General features: G+C 44.4%; 1 protein-coding gene across 2 annotated transcripts in view; it reads left to right on the top strand.

Annotated features, from left to right (window-relative positions):
- Positions 1 to 293: 293 nt before the first annotated feature.
- Positions 294 to 19956, top strand: part of FAM76A (family with sequence similarity 76 member A) — a 38688-nt gene continuing 19025 nt past the window's right edge. For both annotated transcript variants that reach the window (XM_066269948.1, XM_066269947.1), the window contains exons 1-5: positions 294 to 535; positions 1609 to 1673; positions 6770 to 6824; positions 7559 to 7711; positions 17417 to 17574. In XM_066269948.1, the coding sequence (XP_066126045.1) occupies positions 455 to 535; positions 1609 to 1673; positions 6770 to 6824; positions 7559 to 7711; positions 17417 to 17574 (512 nt within the window). In that variant the 5' untranslated portion in view covers positions 294 to 454. The remainder of the gene's footprint in view (positions 536 to 1608; positions 1674 to 6769; positions 6825 to 7558; positions 7712 to 17416; positions 17575 to 19956) is intronic.

The raw sequence follows: 19956 nt of genomic DNA, 5'->3' as shown, positions 1-19956 counted from the left end.
GAGAGACACGGAGGGGACCGGAGCTTGGGAGAGGAGGAGCGAGGGCGGGAACAAAGAGCGAAGTGGGAGGAGTCCGAGCGCAACCGAGGGGCGGTAGACCGTCTGTCCCCGAAGCGTCCCCGCGTGACTGAGCTTTACATAATCGAGGCCGAGTGCGTCATTAGTGGCGTACTCCAGCCCAGGTCGAATCAAAGTCGTCGGAAGCTCCGTGTTCCGCCCCTTCGCGCTTGACGGACGTCGGAATGGCCAGTGAACGGGCGCTCAGCGCCCCCGCACCCGCCCAGGTCCCGCCGCACCCGCCTGCTCGTCCGCCTGCCGCAACCCGCAGCTTGCCGCCGCCGTTGCCGCCTCTGCCTTCGCTACCGCCTCTGCCACCTCTGGCAGGTTGTCCCTCAGACTGTCAGCTAAAGCGGCGAGCAGAGCCGGCTGGGCTGCGAGCACGGCCCGGCCAGACATGGCGGCTCTCTACGCCTGCACCAAGTGCCACCAGCGCTTCCCCTTCGAGGCGCTGTCTCAGGGGCAGCAGCTGTGCAAGGTGCGCGGGCTGGGGCGGCGACCGGGAACTGGGACGCTGGAGGCGCGGCCCAGAGCTCCGGGTTCTGCGGGGACGCCTGGCTAGGTCCCCCGGGGAGGGCGTGGCAGGCTCGCCTAGCTGTAGAACCGCACCCGCCCCGCTGGGGGCTGGCGGGGATAGCGGGGGAGACCCGGCCCGCTCTTTGGCGGCGTGTTGGCAGCCCACAAGGGATTGTTCTCGGACCCCGTGAGGACGAGGGACGGAACAGTTGGTTCCCTGCTTGGCCCCAACCAGCGTGCTGGAGATCCTTCTTGGGCAGGATGGCTTCCCCGCCGCCGGGGTACGCCTGGTTGCAGACTGCGGGACACCCTGCCCTGCCTGGGACTAAACTCCAGAGTTGAGTGCTGCCTGAGAGGAGTGTGTCGAACTCGGGCGCCTCACAGACACTTTTCAGCTAGTCTCAGAGTCGAAGGTAGAGAAGAAGCATTTTACTAAAGGCCCACAGTCAAGCGCACGAAGCAAAAAGATGGTTTTTCAACATTCAGTTGGGTGACCCGATCTTCAACTTAACCAACTGTTGGTCAGTTTTTACCCCTAAAGATCTAAGTTCTCTTTTTCGTTTAAATTGCTTCATCCTGCTTTGCCTATATAAGTGAATATACGAGCTGTGTGAGGCAACAGTTAAGTCACCAAGCTGGCCTTAAAAAATTACATTACAGTGTGTATATATATTTTAAAGGAAGTTTCTTATATGTAAGCAGTACTTATTTCAATCCAGCATTTTCACAAGTGATCCTGCCCAAACATCGCACGGTGGCAGTGACACAACTGGACCAGACTCCAGGGCTTGTGACTCCCAGTCTGAGACTTGTTCATACATACCTTTGTTTTACAATTTATGAATACGGAGTAGTGCCATATAAATTATGATTTATCTCCCACATCAACACTGCCGCAGTGTTGCCAGTATTACAGAGGGAAAAAATAAGGCCCAGAATGTTTAAGTGACTCACTCAGTACCCAGGTGTATTGGGTACTGAAGGCTGTTTCCATTTCTGACTACCTTTTAAGATTATATCCTCATTTCATTTCAGGAATGTCGGATTGCACACCCTGTTGTGAAGTGCACCTACTGTAGGACAGAGTACCAGCAGGAGAGGTACAGTTGCCATTGACCATGAAAGATGTTAATAAGCTTTTTCCTCTTAAAATCTGTAATTGATTATATTTCAGTGTGCAGATCTATAGTCAGTTGCATTTTATACAGGTTCTATAGATTTATTTTATTACAGCACATTGATGGGTGTAAAATACATGTTCCCTAGTTATGTATTGATGGCTTAATTTTTTTTTTTTTTGTATTTTTCCAAAGTGAGAAGTGGAAAGGCAGTCAGACAGACTCCCGCATGTGCCCAACCAGGATCCACTTGGCATGCCCACCAGGGGGCGATGCTCTGCCCATCTGGGGTGTTGCTCCATTGCAACCAGGGCCATTCTAGTGCGTGAGGCAGAGGCCATGGAGCCATCCTCAGTGCCTAAGCCAACTTTGCTCCAATAGAGTCTTTGCTGCGAGAGGGGAAGAGAGAGACAGAGAGAAAGGAGAGGGGAAGGATGGAGAAGCAGATGGGCACTTGATGCTCTACTGCTGAGCCAGCTGGCCAGGGCTTTAAATTTTTAAGTTAACTTTTTTTCAGATCCTTGATTATTTTATATTGTGGTTCTGATCTTTAAGACACTCAGAAACCAGGAAAATAAAACATGAGCCTCATGTTCCAGTATGTCTATATACAGAATTTGAAGAGTTAATAAGCCGAAAGATACTTTTGGGTGACATTCCTGATAAAGGTTTGTTAGCCCTAGTCACATTTGAAACTTATTTGCCTTTACACTTGCTATGTGTGAATCTCATTTATATAAGTGGTTTTTTTTTTATTCATTTTTTTTTAGAGAGGAGAAAGAGAGGGCGAGAGAGAGAAAGAGAGAGAGAAGGGGGGAGGAGCTGGAAGCATCAACTCCCATATGTGCCTTGACCAGGCAAGCCCAGGGTTTCGAACCGGCAACCTCAGCATTTCCAGGTCGACGCTTTATCCACTGCGCCACCACAGGTCAGGCAAGTGGTTTTTGTTTTTTTTTACAGGGACAGAAAGTCAGAAAGAGTCAGAGGGATAGATAGGGACAGACAGGCAGGAACAGAGAGAAATGAAAAGCATCAATCATTAGTTTTTTGTTGCAACATCATAGTTGTTTGTTGATTGCTTTCTAATATATGCCTTGACCACAGGCCCTCAGCAGACTGAGTAACCCCTTGCTTGAGCCAGCGACCTTGGGTCCAAGCTGGTGAGCTTTTTGCTCAAGCCAGATGAGCCCATGCTCAAGCTGGTGACCTCGGGGTCTCGAACCTGGATCCTCCGCATCCCAGTCCTACGCTCTGTCCTCTGCGCTACCGCCTGGTCAGGCTGAATCTCATTTTTAAAAGTGTGAAAAACACTTGGGTGTGTGTGAGTAAACACAGATCTTGGAGGGGGGTGGCTTTTGTATAGCAGCAAAGTGGTTTAATGGTATAGTAAGTTCAACTTTTGTGGAAATGCACCTGTAAGTTATAGTGCCAGGAGGTCTATTTCCTAGCTCACACATGGAAACATACAGAATATATTCTAGAAGGTTTATTTTTTAGCTTTTATATTTAGGTTTAGGGTCCATCTTTAATTTGTGGGTGGGGGGGTGAGATGAACTTTGACCCTTAATTCAAACCATACATAAAAATTAATTCAAGATGGATCATGGAAATAGTTTCACTTTGCATGTTTTCTAAGATGTCAGGAGCATTTGTATGTATTGCTATATATCCCACCCCTTCAGTAACAAATCTAAGTGTACACTAAAATGTTCAGCATCACAGAATCACTGGTGCTAATGCTCTTTCTGGAGGTCTCTCAATGTACGTCACTTCTTGTACTGCCTTTTTAAAATGGCGAAAGTTTCCTGGCCTCTGGTGCGCAGTGGGTAGAGCATCCACCTGCGATGCTAAGGTTGCCAGTTCAAAACCCTGGGCTAGTCCTGTCAAGGCACATATGACAAGTACCAAGCAAGCAATAAACAACTAAAGTAAAGCAACTATGAGTTGATACTTTTTGCTACCCCTGTCTTCCCTCGTTGTAAAATCAATAAATAAAAAAATTTTAAAAACAAAATGTAATATAAAATGGCAAAAGGTTGCCCTGAAAAATATTTTGTTTGAATATCTCATTTTAATTTAAGTGTTTTCTACCTTGAGGTTTTTTTTTGGTCTGTTTTAACTTTGTCACTTTCATAGGAATTGTATAGTAAAATAATCGTAACATAGTGAATAGACTGGATTTTTTGTGTGATTTTATTTTTATCTCCAGAATATTGTGGGATTTTTTGTTTGTTTGTTTTGTCTTACTATTATTATTATTTTGTATTTTTTTCTGAAGTTGGAAACAGGGAGGCAGTCAGACAGACTCCCGCATGCGCCCGACTGGGATACACCCGGCATGCCCACTAGGGGGCGATGCTCTGCCCATCTGGGGCGCCGCTCTGCTGCGACCAGAGCCACTCCAGCGCCTGAGGCAGAGGCCATGGAGCCATCCTCAGAGCTCTGGCCAACTTTGCTCCAATGGAGCCTCGGCTGCAGGAGGGGAAGAGAGAGACAGAGAGGAAGGAGAGGGGGAGGGGTAGAGAAGCAGATGGGCGCTTCTCCTGTGTGCCCTGGCCGGGAATCGAACCTGGGATTCCCGCACTCCTGGCCGACGCTCTACCACTGAGCCAACTGGCCAGGGCCCAGTTTTGTCTTATTTTTTAAGTGAGAGGAGGGGAGATAGTGAGACAGACTCCCACATGCACCCCTAACAGGATCCACCCAGCAACCCCTATCTGGGGCCAATGCTTGAATCAACTGAACTATCCTCAGCGCCCGGAGCTAGCACTAGATGAACCAATTGAGCCACTGTCTGTGGAGGAGAAGAGGGAGAGAAGGGGGAGACAGTGGGGAAGAGAAGTAGATGGTTACTTCTCTTGGGTACCCGACTGGTAATCAAACCCAGAACATCCATATGCTGGGCCAATGCTGTATCCCAGGGGTCCCCAAACTACAGCCCACGGGCCACATGCAGCCCCCTGAGGCCATTTATCCCCCCCCCCCGCTGCAATTCTGGAAGGGGCACCTCTTTTATTGGTGGTCAGTGAGAGGAGCACTGTGCGTGGCGGAGCTGCAAAGTGCGGCATTGCTCACATACAGTACTACTTCCTGTGACGCGGGATGCATGCGTCACGGCTCCGGAAACATGTCATATCACTTGTTATGGCTAGCAGTAACAAATATGGAACCGAATATTGACCATCTCATTAGCCAAAAGCAGACCCATAGTTGCCATTGAAATACTGGTCAGTTTGTTGATTTAAATTTACTTATTTATTTTAAATATTGTATTTGTTCCCGTTTTGTTTTTTTACTTTAAGGTTTTTTGTTTTTTTTAAATTTATTTATTTATTCATTATTAGAGAGGAGAAACAGAGGGAGAGAGAGGAGAGAGAGACAGAGAGAGAGAAGGGGGGAGGAGCTGGAAGCATCAACTCCCATATGTGCCCTGACCAGGCAAGCCCAGGGTTCCGAACCGGCGACCAGGGTTCCGAACCGGCGACCTCAGCATTTCCAGGTAGATGCCCTATCCACTGCGCCACCACAGGTCAGGCCTGTTTTTTTACTTTAAAATAAGATATGTGTAGTGTGCATAGGGATTTGTTCATAGTTTTTTTTATAGTCTGGTCCTCCAACGGTCTGAGGGACAGTGAACTGGCCCCCTGTGTAAAAAGTTTGGGAACCCCTGCTGTATCCACTGAGTCAACTGGACAGGGCCTCCACAATATTGTTTAAACTGTTCTTGTATATCAAGCACTTATTTGTACCTTTCTTTATGAAGTGTTAGACTTTATTTGAAGATGAATTTTTATTCCCAAGGCACTTTCTTTTTTTTTTTTGTAATTTTTTTTTTAACTTTTTTTTTATTTTTATTCATTTTAGAGAGGAGAGGGAGGGAGAGAGAGAGGAGAGACAGAGAGAGAGAAGGGGGGGAGGAGCTGGAAACATCAACTCCCATATGTGCCTTGACCAGGCAAGCCCAGGGTTTCGAACTGGCGACCTCAGCATGTCCAGGTCGACGCTTTATCCACTGCGCCACCACAGGTCAGGCTCCCAAGGCACTTTCATCAGTTCAGGCATTTGGATAATATTATGACTTCTGGCAAAAGATGTTTTTATTTCTGTCAGTCCTTGGGTCTTAGAGAAATTGGAAATACTGACAAAGTATTTGGTCCTAGCATCTATATCTCCACACCTGGGATTTTCACATACTTATAGAGGCAAGCATAGATGGAGAAAGGTCAACATGGATAGAATCTCTGAGTTTGTATTCCAAACTCATATATTTAATCTTAACCTCAAAATTTTCAACTATACATATGAACTGAGGAGAATTAATTTATTTTCTGCTTGTCCACTTCAGTCTAACATAATGTTCTTCTGAGGGTCCTTTCCACATCTGATCATTTTACTTAGTGATACTTGGAGATGACATAATCAGAAATAACTCACTGGCCCTGGCCGGTTGGCTCAGCGGTGGAGCGTCGGCCTGGTGTGCGGGGGACCCGGGTTCGATTCCCCGCCAGGGCACATGGGAGAGGCGCCCATTTGCTTCTCCACCCCCCCTCCTTCCTCTCTGTCTCTCTCTTCCCCTCCCGCAGCCAAGGCTCCATTGGAGCGGAGATGGCCCGGGCGCTGGGGATGGCTCCTTGGCCTCTGCCCCAGGCACTGGAGTGGCTCTGGTCGCGGCGGAGCGACGCCCCGGAGGGGCAGAGCGTCGCCCCCCCCCGGTGGGCAGAGCGTTGCCCCTGGTGGACGTGCCAGGTGGATCCCGGTCGGGCGCATGCAGGAGTCTGTCTGGCTGTCTCTCCCCGTTTCCAGCTTCAGAAAAATACAAAAAAAAAAAAAAAGGAAAAAGAAATAACTCACTCTTTTAAACCAAAGCCTCATTTTATCTGAACTAATAAAATTAATAACTGCAAAATAATTAAAAAGCTATTGGCCAGATATTCAACCTTCAGTTAACCAAGTGTCCAGACCTATTTTACCTTGCACTTAACAATGAGCAAATTCCTTAAGGAAGAATCCATGTTCAAATGTTCTAAGAGAAACAACTTTTTTCTTATAGAGCCCTGTGTCTCTTGCTTCTCTTACAGTAAAACCAGTACAATATGCAAGAAATGTGCTCAGAATGTGCAGTTGTATGGAACGGTAAGTAGTTTTTTCTGTACCTACCAGTGAGTGCTCAGGTCTCTTGGGACCTTGCATTCTGTAGACTGTTAATGTAATTACCACATTTTTTATTAGAAGAACTAGTTATGTGTAAATACTTTATCATAAAAATTTGTCTAGTGTTTGAGTTTTCAAACTCAGCTAGTACTTAGTATTGAAGAGTTCTGAGTTTATAGTCACTATGTCAGGATTATGATTATAATTTTCCTGAGGGGCCTCATTAACCAGTGTGGAAAGAGGAGGGGAAAGATGGAGCCTATCACTTGATCTCTTTGTTTGGCAGCAGTTGACTATTCATTTTGATGAATGATGTTTTTTTCTCTTGGTGTTAGGGTTCAGGATTCTGTGTTCTTGCAGGCATTTCTCCCAACATGTTTATACAATGATAATGGTAAAGAGCCCTTTTTTATAAATTTGGAATCATCTGCTGGTTTCTCCAAAGAGCTGATCCTATTGAATTTCTCATAGAAATCCCAGCATATACACTAATGGTTTATTGCTATTTGTTCATTTATTTACTTTTATATTCCTCCCCATAAAAATATTTTACATAGCATTAGGGATTGGGCTTCACTTGATCAATGTAAAAGAAATTTATAAAGTTGGGAATACATTTTTACATGACTACTGGACTGTGTAATACTAATCATTGTTTTAAAAAAGGCATTGGTATTTTATAATATACTTACTTGACCCTTTATTTTCTCTTTAAGCCCAAACCTTGTCAGTATTGCAATATAATTGCAGCATTTATTGGCAACAAATGCCAGCGCTGCACAAATTCAGAGAAGAAGTATGGACCACCATATTCTTGTGAACAGTGCAAGCAGCAGTGTGCATTTGACAGGAAAGATGACAGAAAGAAGGTAAATCTCTATGTTTTTCTTGATTTTTTTTTTCAGAGAAATTAAGGTGGGCCAATTGTGTTAAAAAAGACATTTAACAGCCCTGGCCGGTTGGCTCAGCGGTAGAGCGTCGGCCTAGCGTGCGGAGGACCCGGGTTCGATTCCCGGCCAGGGCACACAGGAGAAGCGCCCATTTGCTTCTCCACCCCTCTGCCGCGCTTTCCTCTCTGTCTCTCTCTTCCCCTCCCGCAGCCAAGGCTCCATTGGAGCAAAGATGGCCCGGGCGCTGGGGATGGCTCTGTGGCCTCTGCCTCAGGTGCTAGAGTGGCTCTGGTCGCAACATGGCGACGCCCAGGATGGGCAGAGCATCGCCCCCTGGTGGGCAGAGCATCGCCCCATGGTGGGCGTGCTGGGTGGATCCCGGTCGGGCGCATGCGGGAGTCTGTCTGACTGTCTCTCCCTGTTTCCAGCTTCAGAAAAATGAAAAAAAAAAAAAAAGACATTTAACAGAGATGATGTACAGTATTATAGAATTGTACACCTGAAATCTATATACTTTATTAACTAATATCAGACCAATAAATTGCATTAAAAAGTCATGACAGGCCCTGGCCAGTTGGCTCAGCGGTAGAGCGTCGGCCTGGTGTGCGGGGGACCCAGATTCGATTCCCGGCCAGGGCACATAGGAGAAGCGCCCATTTGCTTCTCCACCCCCGCCCCCCCTCCTTCCTCTCTGTCTCTCTCTTCCCCTCCCGCAGCCAGGGCTCCATTGGAGCAAAGATGGCCCAGGCGCTGGGGATGGCTCCTTGGCCTCTGCCCCAGGCGCTAGAGTGGCTCTGGTTGCGGCAGAGCGACGCCCTGGAGGGGCAGAGCATCACCCCCTGGTGGGGCAGAGCGTAGCCCCTGGTGGGCGTGCCGAGTGGATCCCAGTCAGGCGCATGCGGGAGTCTGTCTGACTGTCTCTCCCCGTTTCCAGCTTCAGAAAAATACAAAAATACAAAAAAAAAAAAAAGTCATGACAGCCTGACCTGTGGTGGCGCAGTGAATAGAACATTGACCTGGAATGCTGGGGTCGCTGGTTCAAAGCCCTGGGCTTGCCTGGCCAAGGCACATGTGGGAGGTGATGCTTCCTGCTCCTCCATCCCCTTTCTCTCTCTCTCTCTCTCTCTCAAATGAATAAAAGAAAAAAGAAACGTGTTAAAATACCAAAATAAATACATTTCCTTTAAAAAAAAAAAGTCATGACAGAGGAGGTTTCTGACTTCCACTCCTAGTTCTATTATTGACCTTGAAGAAGATATTTAGTCTTTGTTTTTTTCATTATCAAATGTGGACCCTTATATCTAACATCTCATGAGTTAGTATTCTTGAGAATCTCAATTTTAGTGATCAGTATCCCACATAAGGGAAGTGGTGATTGGCAGAAGTCTGTAGAACTCTCTAAAGGAGAGATTGTGACTCAAGGAAGAGAGTTGTACTACCAGTTTTACTATCTGGCTCTTTTTAAAAAAAAAAATTTTATTCATTTTAGAGTAGTGGTGGTGGTGGGGAGAGAAAGACAAAGAGAGAGAGCTAGAGAGAGAAGGGTGGGGAGGAGCAGGAAGCATCAACTCCCATATGTGCCTTGACCAGGAAAGCCCAGGGTTTCGAACCAGCAACCTCAGTGTTCCAGGTCAACGCTTTATCACTACGCCACCACAGGTCAGGCCTCTGTCTGGCTCTTTAAATGTTTCTATCTGTTGAAGTTCAAGATTCTAAGATGATGATATAGAGCGAAGCTCTGTGAAATAATAGTACCTTGGTAAACTCAGAGTGGCTTAATTTTCTTTTTTTCTATCTAGAGCTCTCCATTGAGTTCCAGTTGCATTTAAAATAAAACTCAAACTCCTTCCATGGCCTGCAAGGCCCATACTCTGAGTCTCATCTGCCACCACACTCCCCACCTCTTAACCTTGTTCCAGCCTCACTGGCCACTCTCCAGTCCTTCAGACATGCCAGTCTCATTTCCACCTTTGCGCTGACTGTTCTTTTGCCTGATACGCCCTCCTCCAGAGTTTTAACTGGTTTCTCATGTCAAGTCTCAGCTCAGATGCCACCTCCTTTACAAAGGCCTATTACTGACTCCCTCAGTTACTTTATCATGTTACCCTGTTTTATTGTCATAATGTAACATTATGAGAAATTATCTTATTTGCTTACATGTTTGTCCACACCTTAGAATGTGAACTCTTTGTCTTGTTCTGTGCTATATTTCCAGCAGTCTGGCACATAGTATGTGCATGTGCATTCTCCCTCTCTCTCTCCCTCCCCATATATGTATATATAAATGTACATATTTATCTATTGATTGATGGATTTTTATATTGATAAATATCATACTTTATTGAAAACTATCCCCTCTTCCTTTTATTTGTCTTATCTGACATGGCCAAAATTTTAATCTGAAATATATCTTCCATCTTACTGTTATTTATTGAAAACAATTATGGTTCTCATTTTCTACTTCTTAAAAAGTGACTAAACTGATTTGTTTTATATTTTATTGAGTTATAATTGACATACAACATTATATTAGTTTTAGGTGTATAAATAATCATTTGAAATTTGTATGTATTGCAAAATGATCACAGTAAGTTTAGTTCACCGTACATGGTTACAGAATTTTTTTCTTGTGTTGAGAACTACTCACTTAGCAACTTTAAAATATACACTACAATATTGTTGACCATAGTCACCATGCTATATATTACATCTGCAACACTTATTTTATTTATTTATTTTTCTTCTTTTCCAAGTGAGAGGAGGGGACATAGAGAGGCAGTCTCCCACATGTACCCGGACCCGGATCCACCTGGCAACCCCTGTCTGGGGCCGTGCTTGCAACTGAGCAATTTTTAGTGCCTGAGGCAGAGGCTCCACAGAGCCATCCTCAGGGTCCAGGGCTGATGCATTCAAACCAAGCAAGCCATGGCTGCAGAGGAGGGGGAGGAGAGAGAGACAAAGAGAGGAGCAGGGAGGGGAGGGGTGGAGAATCAGATGGTTGCTCCTCCTGTGTGCCCTAACTGGGAATGGAACTGGGACATCTACACACCAGGCCAACAGCCAACAGTCTACCACTGAACCAACCGGCCAGGGCACCCAGAACTTATTTTATACCTGAAAGCTTATACCTTTTGTTTACCCATTTTGCTTACCTCCCACCCCTACCTCTGGCAGCCACCAATCTGTTCTCTTCAATAAATACTTTTTTTTTAAATTTTTTTTTTTTATTCATTTTAGAGAGGAGAGGGAGAGACAGAGAGAGAGAAGGGGGGGAGGAGCTGGAAGCACCAACTCCCATATGTGCCTTGACCAGGCAAGCCCAGGGTTTCGAACCGGCAACCTCAGCATTTCCAGGTCGACTCTTTATCCACGGCGCCACCACAGGTCAGAGTAAATACTTTTTGAAGGAAAAAATCCAGTGCAGAAACTCTTTTTCAGTGTCCATAGGTACTTCTCAGAGATGCTTAGGCTCTCAAGAGCTTATTCTTGCTAACCAAATTCATGAATTTTCAATGGGAGGATATAACTTTTCAGTGACCAGAATACTCCTGCCTGCCAACCAGGGCACCTCTTCCCTGAATCAAGATACTGGAGAAACTGAATTAGTAATCAGGAAGTAGCATCATATAATAATAGGTGGAGCACAAGCTTTGCAATGCCTCACCTGGGCTAGCTGAATTGTCTAGGCAAGTTACTTTTTTATTTTTTTAGATTTTATTTATTGGTTTTAGAGAGAGGACAGAGAAAGGCAGAGGTTAGGGGTGAGGAGCGGGAAGCATCAACTTGATGCTTCTCATGTACGTGACCAGGCATGCCAGGGCTTGGAACTGGCGACCCCAGCATTCCAGGTCGATGTTCCATCCACTGTGCCACCACCGGTCAGGCTGGGCAAGTTACTTTTGTTATGCATCAATTTAGTAATCTTTCCAGTTGTAATAATAGTAGTTAGTTCACAAGGACATAGGAAGGTTAATTGAGATAGGTATATAAAACACTAAATTTTTAGCTTAGCACATAATATAAATTAATGGTAGTTATATTATTAGTTGGATTACACTAGAGTTCATTAAGTTTCTGTTTTCTTAGAATCCTACCCTAACTAAGAGTATGGATATTTTTAGGCATCATCAGATGCACATTCATAAACTTAAAGAGAACTAAACTTAGAGATTGAGGATGGGTGATCTGGATTCAGAATGCCTGGGTTGAAATCTTAGTTTTGTCACTTATTAGCTGTGTGATTTTGGGCAAATTAATCTATCATTTTATCAGTTTCCTCATTTGTAAATAAGGCTGATCTGACCTCACAGTTGTTATGAAGGTGGTTGTTCTGTGTAAAGCTCTTGGAAAGGAATCTGGTACATGATAAGTACTTAATCAGTGTTATCTATATTGAATTTTTTTTTTTTTTTTACAGAGACAGAGAAAGAGAGAGTCAGAGAGAGGGATAGATAGGGACAGACAGGAACGGAGAGAGATGAGAAGCATCAGTCATCAATTTTTCATTGTGACACCTTAGTTGTTCATTGATTGCTTTCTCATATGTGCCTTGACCATGGGCCTTCAGCAGACCGACTAACCCCTTGTTCAAGCCAGCAACCCTGAGTCCAAGCTGGTGATGTTTTGTTTTTTTTTTTACAGGGACAGAGAGAGAATCAGAGAGAGGGATAGATAGGGACAGACAGACAGGAACGGAGAGAGATGAGAAGCATCAATCATTAGTTCTTTGTTGCAACACCTTAGTTGTTCATTGATTGCTTTCTCATATGTGCCTTGACTGTGAGGCTACAGCAGACCGAATAACCCCTTGCTTGAGCCAGCGACCTTGGGTCCAAGCTGGTGAGCTTTTTGCTCAAGCCAGATGAGCCTGTGCTGAAGCTGGCAACCTCGGGGTCTCAAACCTGGGTCCTCCGCATTCCCAGTCCGACACTCTATCCACTGCACCACTGCCTGGTCAGGCCAAGCTGGTGAGCTTTGCTCAAACCAGATGAGCCCGTGCTCAAGCTGGTGACCTTGGGGTCTTGAACCTGGGTCCTCTGCATCCCAGTCCGATGCTCTACCCACTGCACCACTGCTTGGTCAGGCTATATTGAATTTTTTAAAAACATTTTTTTGCCCTTTTAAAAACATTTTTTTCCCAGCCTGACCTGTGGTGGCACAGTGGATAAAGCGTTGACCTGGAATGCTGAGATCTCCAGTTTGAAACACCAGACTTGCCCTGTCAAGGCACATGTGGGAGTTAATACTTTGTGTACCTTCCCCCTTCTCTCTCTCTCAGTCTCTCTCTCCCCACCTCTGTAAAATGAATAAACAATTTAAAAAAATTTTTTCCCATTGACTTAGAGAGAGAGAGAGAGAGAGAAAAGGATCAACTTATTCCACTCAGTTCCATTTAGTTGTGCACTTACTAATGGCTTCCCATATGTGCTCTGTCTGGGGATCAAACCCGCAACTTTGGTGCACTGAGCCACCTGGCCAGGGCTATGATGATTTCTTTATATTTTCATTCTCAGAGGATAATTTCATATTTTTTAATTTTATTTTTAAAGGAGAGATCTGAAATAAAGTGCCTTGTGGTTTGATGTTCTATTTTTGTGTTCAATGCTGGCTGTTTTTCAGTGGAGTTACCTTGTTTTCAAACCCTCCTTTAGTGAAAGCTCTTTTCTAAGCAAGATCTTCCAGAGTGTTTTAAAATCAAGCCTTCAGGCCTGACTTGTTTGTGGTGGCGCTGTGGATTGAGCATCGACCTGTATTGCTGAGGTCACTGGTTCAAAACCCCGGGCTTGCCCAGTGAAGGCACATATAAGAAGCAACAATTATGAGTTGATGCTTCCTAATTCTGTCCCCTCTCTCTCCTCTTTCTAAACTCAATCAATAAAATCTTTCAAATCAAGCCTCAAGCCATATCCCATAACGGAAATGAACCAGATTGAAGTTTAGTTTCAAAATTATGTGTTTGTTAACAGTTAAATGCTTATCATATGTCAGACACTGTTTTAGGTATTAGAAATACATTAATGAACTAAACAAAAAAGACCTTGCTCTCATAGAGCTTATATTCATGTATATGAGAGAGAGAGATGAGTGAGAACAAACAAGGAAGTAAATGAACACAAATTTTAGATGTGTTATAAAGAAACGGTATATAATAGAGAGTGACTAGGGAGGCCAGTTTAGATTGGCAATTAGGGGGAGCTCCAAGAAGGTAACATTTGAGTTGAAACTGGAATGATGAGAAGATGACAGCCATGGTATTTCTGGAGAGCAGATTCCAGGAAGCGGAACCAGCTGTGAAAAGTCCCTGAGACAAGAAAGTACAGGGAACAAGGGGAAGGGGAAGGGAATGAGATTATAGAGGTAGGTAGGGGCTGCATTTAAGTCAACATAGGCCATGGTAAAAAGTTTGGATTTTATACTAGATATGATGAGAACTAGAAAGCCCGGCGGTCATACGAAATGACCGCTGTTCTAGATATTATAAATTGTAATTAAAATGATTTGTGCAAAGGTGTCTGCTAATTCAAACTGAATTACTCAGGGCAGGCAGCGAGGACGCCCCTTTGCTTAGTGCCCCACGGGGTTTCCCTCTTCTACTTGCTTAATTGCTTAAAGTAGAGTGCAATGAAGGAAACCACTGGCGGTACATTTCTTAAGAGCCACCTCTAGCTCAATAAATAAAGGTGATTTAAATAATAAAATGTTGGCCCTGGCTGGTTGGCTCAGTGGTAGAGCGTTGGCCTGGCATGCAGAAGTCCCGGGTTTGATTCCCAGCCAGGGCACACAGGAGAAGCGCCCATCTGCTTCTCTACCCCTCCCCCTCTCTTTCCTCTCTGTCTCTCTCTTCCCCTCCCGCAGCCGAGGCTCCATTAGAGCAAAGATGGCCTGGGCGCTGGGGATGGCTCCTTGGCCTCTGCCCCAGGAGCTAGAGTGGCTCTGGTTGCGACAGAGCGATGCCCCAGAGGGGCAGAGCATCGCCCCTGGTGGGCGTGCCGGGTGGATCCCGGTCAGATGCATGCGGGAGTCTGTCTGACTGTCTCTCCCCGTTTCCAGCTTCAGAAAAATACCCCCCCCAAATAATAATAAAATGTTAATTCACATGTCAAAGATCTCTTTGTACACAACATTTCTTGTGTAGATCTTTCCATCATTTTTAAGCTCGCCTTGCAGAGGACCATCAATTATTTTTAATTTTACGTCCGTTCTTTCATGAACTCTTGAACAGGCAACATAAAGTTGACCGTGTCCAAATGCAGGCTCAGGTATAAAAATACCAACACGCGAAAGACGCATTTGCTCTGCGACTGAAGCAAGCCTTGTCTTTCTCTGCTCAGTGGTTTCTTTTTGTCGAGAAAGCCGTTTTTGTGCAGCTTTAGCTCCTTTTCTCTCTTCAGTGCTGTATTTTCTAGGAGACATTCTTAAAAGAAATTACGTTAAGACGTTTTTATGTAATACAGATGATTGCCAATGCAAACAAATGTTCACCTTCCCCCTGACCCGCTCAATTTGCGTTCAGCCGTGGCAACTTCACCCCATTGGCTAGTACAGTTATGCAAGCAACCAATAAGCTATCGGCGACAGACACTTAAGCCGCATATAATAAAGATCATTCGATTTTAAAGAGAGCAGAGATATAATCAGACTTACATTTAAGAAGCCCTCTTTGGTAGCCAGGTGAAAATGGTTTGTAAGAGCCTAAGAGTGAAATTAGGGAGCTCCTTTGGGTGGCTCTTGCAGTTGTGAGAGAGAAGAATGGCTTTACTTTGGTGGAAGCTGTGGAGTCGGATAGATTCAGACTAATGGACTTGCTAATGGGTTGGAGGGTGGGGTGCAAATTAGATTTTGCTAACAAGATAAAAATACTCGAAATAAATGATGATATGGCTTACCTATGTTCAAGATAAGGTATAAGATCTAATTTCAGGAACAAGACATGGAAATTAAAATTTCATAAAATATCAACACACTCCCTCCCTACCCTGAGTCATGCCAACCACCTCTGTTGGCCTGCCACCTGCTGCCGTACAAACAATTTTGAGGTCAGTGCTGCACAGAGGCACCCTGCTTCAGAGGATTTCGGAAGCCCCATTCTGTTTTTCTAGCTTTGTGCCCTGCTCCCTGGTGCAGAGCTGCTTCTGCCCAAAGGGACTTTTTCTAATTCAGAGGCCATGGTAGGCTACCACCAGGGACTGGGGCCCTGTAAACTACTTGCTCATCAGTTTTCCTGGGGACATTCTTTCTTTTTTTCTTTATTTAAAGATTTTATTTATTGATTTTACAGAGGTGGCGAGGGCAGGGGAGTCGAGAAGCATCAACTCCTAGCTATTTCACTTTATTTGTTCATTGATTGCTTATCATATGTACCTTGACCTGGCAAGCCTAGGGTCTCGAATTGCCGACCTCAAGACTCCAGGTCACTGTGTCACCACAGGCCAAGCTCTGGGGACATTTTTTTTTTTTTTTTTTTTTTTTACAGAGACAGAGTCAGAGAGAGGGATAGATAGGGATAGACAGACAGGAAGGGAGAGAGATGAGAAGCATCAATCATCAGTTTTTTGTTGTGGCACTATAGTTGTTCATTGATTGCTTTCTCATATGTGCCTTGACCTGGGTGCTACAGCAGACCGAGTAACCCCTTGCTCAAGCCAGTGACCTCGGGTCCAAGCTGGTGAGCTTTTTGCTCAAGCCAGATGAGCCCGCACTCAAGCTGGCGACCTTGGGTTCTCTAACCTGGGTCCTCTGCATTCCAGTCTGATGCTCTATTCACTGCGCCACCTCCTGGTCAGGCGCTGGGGAAATTCTGAAAAAAGATATCCTTATATCATTTTGTGAGCAGTTTATAAGGTATCAAAACTGAAGTATAAATTTTATATTTCATGATTTGTCTTTCTGCTGAATTTTCCTAAAAGCACCGTGAAGATATTTGTGTCTTTTAAAATTCTTGTGGGGCCTGACCTGTGGTGGCGCAGTGGGATAAAGCGTCGACCTGGAACACTGAGGTTGCCGGTTCGAGACCCTGGGCTTGCCTCGTCAAGGCACATATGGGAGTTGATGCTTCCTGCTCCTCTCCCTTCTCTCTCTCTCTCACTCCTCTCTCTCTAAAAATCAATAAAAAAAAAAATATATATATATATATATATATTTAAAATTCTTGTGGGGCCTGCCCTGCGATGGTGCAGTGGATAAAGTGTTGACCTGGAACACTGAGGTCACCGGTTCGAAACCCTGGGTTTGCCTGGTCAAGGCACATATGGGAGTTGATGCTTCCTGCTCCTCCTCCCCCCTTCTCTCTCTCTCTCTCTCTCTCTGTAAAATGAATAAATCTTTAAAAAAAAATTCTTGTGGGAACTTTGCTCTGGTCTGTGTTTATTAAGATGAAGAAAAACCAAATAAAAATATACATGAAATTAGCAACTCATATTTATTAAGCAACTCTTATGTGTCTGGCACCATGCTTTAGCTACATTATGTCACTAAGTCCAACAGCCCTCTGAAGTAGGTGCTATTATTTCCCATTTTACAGATGAAGAAATTGAGCCCAAGAGAGCTCAAGTAACTTGCCTAAGTTCTCACAGCTTATAAGTGACAGAGCTGGGACTTGGCCCAGAGGTTCTGGCTCTGTATACTCATGTTCTGTGACATTGTGTGTTTTGTTCCCTCTCCTACCTTTGTCTCCTTGTCTTTCAGGTAGATGGGAAATTGCTGTGTTGGCTGTGCACACTTTCTTACAAACGGGTCCTCCAGAAGACCAAAGAGCAGAGGAAGCACTTGAGCAGCTCTTCCCGTGCCAGCCACCAGGAGAAGGAGCAGTACAGTCGACTGAGTAGTGGTAGCCACTATAACAGGTGACCCCTGATGCATAAGCTAGGACTAGCAGTGCTGGTAGTCAGATGTAATGCTCACACAATTAGCTGTAGACCAGTGGTCCCCAACCCCTGGGCCGCAGACCAGTACTGGTCCGTGGGCCATTTGGTACCGGTCCACAGAGAAAGAATAAATAACTTACATTATTTCTGTTTTACTTATATTTAAGTCTGCTTGATGTTTTATTTTTAAAAAATGACCAGATTTCCTCTGTTATATCCGTCTAAGACTCACTCTTGATGCTTGTCTCGTAAATTCAAGAATTATATTTAAAAATACCACAGTTTTTATGCCGGTTGCATAATTTTATTTTGTGCATTTATCTGTCCCACCCTAAAGGCCGGTCCGTGAAAATATTTTCTAACATTAAACCGGTCCGTGGCCCAAAAAAGGTTGGGGACCACTGCCGTAGACGATACCATTTTGTATAAATGTTTCTATTTTTTTTCTCTCTGGTTACTAATCTATAGGAGAAATCTTCTTTGTTATAATTTCAATTTATGTATTTTTCAAGAGCCAGAGAGTCTTCCATAAGGTGTTAGAATTTCCTGACTTGGTTTATATTGTGTCTGAAAAGTTTGTGGAACTTACTCCACTTTAACATTTAATGTTCTCCTCATCCTTAGAGTGGGTTATCTCCCTAGAGGATTGACATTTCACTTTCTGAAGGATGTAGCTTTTTTATGTATATTTGGCCAGGAGGGCAGTAAGTATTCTAGGTTTTTCTTGTTAGTCTTAACGAGTTCTGGCTCTGGATTAACTCCTGGCTTTTCTAGTTTCTCTGAACGAGATCTTGGGCAAGTTTTTTCATCTGTAAGATGAGAAAAGTGGGCCTGACCAGGCGATGGTGCAGTGTGTAGAGTGTCGGACTGGGACGCAGAGGACTCGGGTTTGAGACCCCGAGGTCACCAGCTTGAGCGCAGGCTCATCAGGTTTGAGCAAGGCTCACCAACTTGAGCCCAAGGTTGCTGGCTCGAGCAAGGCGTCACTCGATCTGCTATAGCCCCCCAGTCAAGGCACATATGAGAAATCAGTCAATGGATAAGTAAGGAACCGCAACGAAGAATTGATATTTCTCATCTCTCTCCCTTCCTGTCTGTCTGTCCCTATCTGTTCCTCTCTCTGACTCTCTCTGTCTCTGCCACAAAAAAAAAAAGATGAGAGAAGTGGTAATATTACCTCATGGAGTTGTTGTGAAGATAAATTAATATAGTTTGTGCATAGTGATTAGTTTTATAACTAGCATATTGGAATCATTCAATACATTTTAGTTACTCTTGATTATTATTACCATTATGAATTTACTTATTCATCTAGCAAACATTAAGTACTCTCATGGGCCAGGGACTCTACTAGGCATACAGAGATGAATAAAAGAATCATACTGCTCCTCAAGAGTATGCAGTCTTGTAGGGAAGACAGCCCTGTAATCAGATCATTGCAGTATTATTCTATGGAAGCATGGAAACCTTAAGGTGCAGGAATGAGAGGCAGTTGTAATTATAACTGCCTTAGGAAGTCAGGCAAGGAAAGCTCGAAGAGCTGGTATTGGAGCTGTATCTTAGGGTAAGTTGGAATCTTCAGTTAAAGAATGGGCAGAGGCATCCTAGGCTGAGGGAATAGCATTTGCAAAGACATGGAGTACATGAAACTACCAGGAACTCTGGGGAATTGCAAATTCTTTTTCATTACTGGAGCTTATGGTTGGGAGATGGGAAATGGGAGGACAAGGGATTCTGCAGATCTGGTAAGGAGCATGAACTTGATCATTGGGTCAATAAAAAAATAACCCTGATCATTGTGGAGAATGCATTGGCGGAAAAAGAGACTGGGGGCTAGTTAAGCATTTTTTGTAAAGTTCAGGTAAGAGATGTTAATATGAGAACCTCAGTGAGGCAGTGGCACCAAAGATCAAAGAGGCAGATTCAGGAAGATACTTTAGAGGGAGAATTAGGTAATTTGATGAACATATAGATGGGCAGGAGCTGGGTGAGTAAAGGAGAATTCTCCGTTTTCTTACTTGGGTGCATAACTAAATTCTTAACTTACAGAAAATATAGGAAGAGGAGAAGAGAAGTACAGTTTGGAAAAGTGGAGTTTAAAGCATCAAAAGGATGTAGCCTAGCCTGTAATGGCACAGTGAATAGAGCATTGACCTGGAATACTGAGGTTATTAGTTTGAAACCCTGGGCTTGCCTGGTTAAGGCACATATGACAAGCAATCAGTGAACAACTAAAGTGAAACAACTATAAGTTGATACTTCTCATTCACCACCCCTCTCTCCTCTCTGTAAAATCAATAAATAAAACTTTAAAAGAAAAAAAATGGGCCTGACCTGTGTTGGTGCAGGGGATAAAGCATC

This window comes from Saccopteryx bilineata, chromosome 3, assembly GCF_036850765.1.
Source record: "Saccopteryx bilineata isolate mSacBil1 chromosome 3, mSacBil1_pri_phased_curated, whole genome shotgun sequence".
NCBI lineage: Eukaryota > Metazoa > Chordata > Mammalia > Chiroptera > Emballonuridae > Saccopteryx > Saccopteryx bilineata.
This window is presented reverse-complemented; position numbering and strand designations above follow the sequence as displayed.